Below are 3,211 nucleotides of genomic sequence, written 5' to 3' on the forward strand. Positions count from 1 at the left end.
GAGAGACGGGGGGGAGGGGGAAAGAGAGACGGGGGGGAGGGGGAAAGAGAGACGGGGGGGAGGGGAAAGAGAGGGGGGAGGGGGAAAGAGAGACGGGGGGGAGGGGGAAAGAGAGACGGGGGGGAGGGGGAAAGAGAGACGGGGGGGAGGGGGAAAGAGAGACGGGGGGGAGGGGGAAAGAGAGACGGGGGGGAGGGGGAAAGAGAGACGGGGGGGAGGGGGAAAGAGAGACGGGGGGGAGGGGGAAAGAGAGACGGGGGGGAGGGGGAAAGAGAGACGGGGGGGAGGGGGAAAGAGAGACGGGGGGGAAGAGAGGGGGGGGAGAAGAGAGACGGGGGGGGGGGGGGGAGAGACGGGGGGGGGGGGAGAGAGACGGGGGGGGGGGGGGGGGGGGGAGAGAAAGAGACGGAGGGGAGAGAGAGAAAGAGAGGGGAGGGGGGGTGTGGAGAGAGAAGAAGTGGGACCGGGGGGGAGAAGAGAGACACGGGGTTTGGAAGGGAGTCGGGGGGGGGGGGGGGGGGGGTGTGTGGAGAGAGAGAGAGAGAGAGAGTCGGGGGGGGGGGGTGGAGAGAGAGAGTCGGGGGGGGGGGGGGGGGAGAGAGAGAGAGAGAGTCGCGGGGGGGGGGGGGGGGGGAGGGAGGGGGAGAGAGAGAGAGAGTGTCGGGGGGGGGGGGGGGGAAGAGAGAGTCCGGGGGGGGGGGGGGGGAGAGAGGGGGAGAGAGAGAGAGAGAGAGAGAGAGAGACGGGAGCCGGGCGGAGGAGAGTCGGGAGCCTTGGGAGGGAAAGAGCCTGGGTTGGTGGAGAATAGAGCCGGGAGGGAGCGGCGAGCGGGAGAGTCGGGCGGGCTGGGGTGCGCGTGGCCGTCAGTTACTGGCACGCGGCCAGGCAGTTTATTGTGCACTTTTTGAAACGCTTTAAACCAACGTTGAAAAACGTGAATCGCATCAGAACCGAGCGAAGAGCAAACCATATTTCAGAAAATATCCGAGACTAAACCGAGCTCCCAAACCAATGAGAGGCACAAGGAAAGAAAGTGATCGAGAAAGACAAAAGATCCCGAGTCCAGGGACTGGAGAGTTCGCTCGTATCGGCCTGATGCCACAACGTGAAACCGAGTTTATGATCGGCTACACTTTACAATGAAAAAAGAGAGCAAAATAAAAAACATTAACCAGCTCTATTTTAAGTGGCTGGCTTCGCTCAAACTGGCTTCCCCACCCCGGATCTGAGGCCTGTGCCTAATGTAAAGCCTGTGACTTCGATCGTCGACAATCACACACCGCATTTAGAAGGCGCCACGTTAAGCCCGGACCTCACCGCCATGACAGTCTCAATCTCCATTTTGTTTTATAAATACATCTGTATAAATAATCCCCCTCCCTCAACAGCTATTAAATCCCTTTTTAATTTTTTCCCAAACAGTTCGTTTCACTCACCCTCCCCTCGTAGGCTGTCTCGTCGATGTCGCTCATCTTTGTGGCTGTGAATTATCGAAGTTATATATCTGTGTGTATGCGTAACTGTGGTAAGGTGAGCAGTATTTTTTCCCCCCCAAGCTGTTATGCGCTCTCCCTGTCCCGGACCCCCAGCCGCTCCCTCCCGCTCTCTCCTCACAATATGGCGTCGGCGGTAGCGCTGCCCGAGCTCGAGCCCGGCCTCTGTGACGTCACCGAACAACCGCCCATCTCCATGGGAGCCGCGCGCGATCTTGCCTTCAAACGTTAAATTGCTTTTTAATGCCGATTCGATTAAAAAAACCCAATCAGAGAAATATAATCCTGGTCGCATCAAATACAACTTACACATTTTAAAAAGTGGGTATTTCCCCCTACTCCCCTCCCCCCACCCCCCCCCCGCGTGACGTATTTTCTCTTGCCGGTTTTTTTTTGAACGCTCAGAGCCGCGAGCGGGAAATGGAAGGCGCTGAGCAAAACCTAAAATGGAGGAGATTCGGCGCTCGTTTACTCTGTCTTGTGTGGCGCATTCTGTCTGTTTCACAGATGTTAGGAACAACCTGCCGTAGATTTTGAGCCCTCCCTCAGTGCCTGTAATAGGCTGCAACATATACCATAAACATTAAACAGCAAAAATAAGCCAGTCAACACTTAATCGACATAAAGAGGGTTCCAGTTATTAAGGTGGGTCAAAAGGACTCGGTGTTGGCGTTGCCATTTCTCCAGTGTCCTTCAGAACAATTTAACCAGTTCTGCATGAAGAGTCATACGGACTCGATACGTTAACTCTGTCTTTCTCTCTACAGATGCTGTCAGACCTGAGTTTTTCCAGCAATTTTTGTTTTTGTTTCAGATTTCCAGCATCCGCAGTATTTTGCATTTATCTTAGTGGTTAAATTGTTGTCTGACTTGTCTCATATTCACTGGGAATGAAATCGAACCTATTTGTATATTCAGTCTGATTAAAAATAATTAACAAAACTCCATACTCTGGTTTATGCAATTTTTCCTGATCAGATTAATTTGGCGGGTTCATGGACATCAGGATGAAACATTGAGAAGACGAAATAAGGTGCACAGAGGTCTCGGAGAGCCAACCAGCCTAGGTAAAATTCAGAAATGGGGATCAGACTGGAAAATGCAAAACAAGATAGGTCAGGAGTGCATGTGCACAAGTGCAAAAAGCATGCTGATTAATGGTGAACTACAGACAAAAGTCATCAGGAGCAATTATGATAGTGGCATTTTCTTCAGCAGTCCCTCAAGATTGAGGATGATGTGCTTCCAATCTGGTTTGATGGGTTCTGAGAATTTATAAATCCAATGCGTGAGCTGCAGACACTGCGACATGTGGGGCAGGTGTTGATGCTTGAAGGGCAGACATGAAAATTTTCTGCCATTTGGTGGAATTCTGACTTTGTTGCGGATGGAAAAAATAAAAGGCCAAAATTCCATGCTCCCAGAGGTATATTTGAAATATATTGCGCTTAACATTTTAAAAAGAACACAATGCAATTCTGAGCTTACAAACGCAAGGCCACAAAGGAAAAATTGAAACATTGCAGAGGAGGATGTGTGCATGCAATGTACCTGCCCCTACTGCCTGTGCAATGTGTTGACCGTGTGGTTTTGTCAGACCCAGACGTGGTGCCAGAGCACAAGCTGCCAGATGAGGAAGGAGGGATTAAATGTGGGATGTGAATGGCATAAATAAACGGGAACAGTTCTGAGATGGCATGTGGCCCAGCACAAGGCAG

General features: G+C 52.1%; 1 protein-coding gene across 3 annotated transcripts in view; it reads right to left on the minus strand.

Moving 5' to 3' along the window:
- Positions 1-1,647, minus strand: part of tra2a (transformer 2 alpha homolog) — a 22,633-nt gene extending 20,986 nt beyond the window's left edge. For 2 of the 3 annotated variants that reach the window (XM_078538896.1, XM_078538895.1), the window contains exon 1: positions 1,437-1,611. In XM_078538896.1, coding sequence (XP_078395022.1) covers positions 1,437-1,472 — 36 coding nt within the window. In that variant the 5' untranslated portion in view covers positions 1,473-1,611. Of the gene's footprint in view, positions 1-1,436 lie in introns of all 3 variants that reach the window. The other variant, XM_078538894.1, reaches the window with a different exon arrangement.
- Positions 1,648-3,211: the final 1,564 nt, after the last annotated feature.

This window comes from Cetorhinus maximus, chromosome 3, assembly GCF_964194155.1.
Source record: "Cetorhinus maximus chromosome 3, sCetMax3.hap1.1, whole genome shotgun sequence".
In the NCBI taxonomy this organism is placed as follows: domain Eukaryota; kingdom Metazoa; phylum Chordata; class Chondrichthyes; order Lamniformes; family Cetorhinidae; genus Cetorhinus; species Cetorhinus maximus.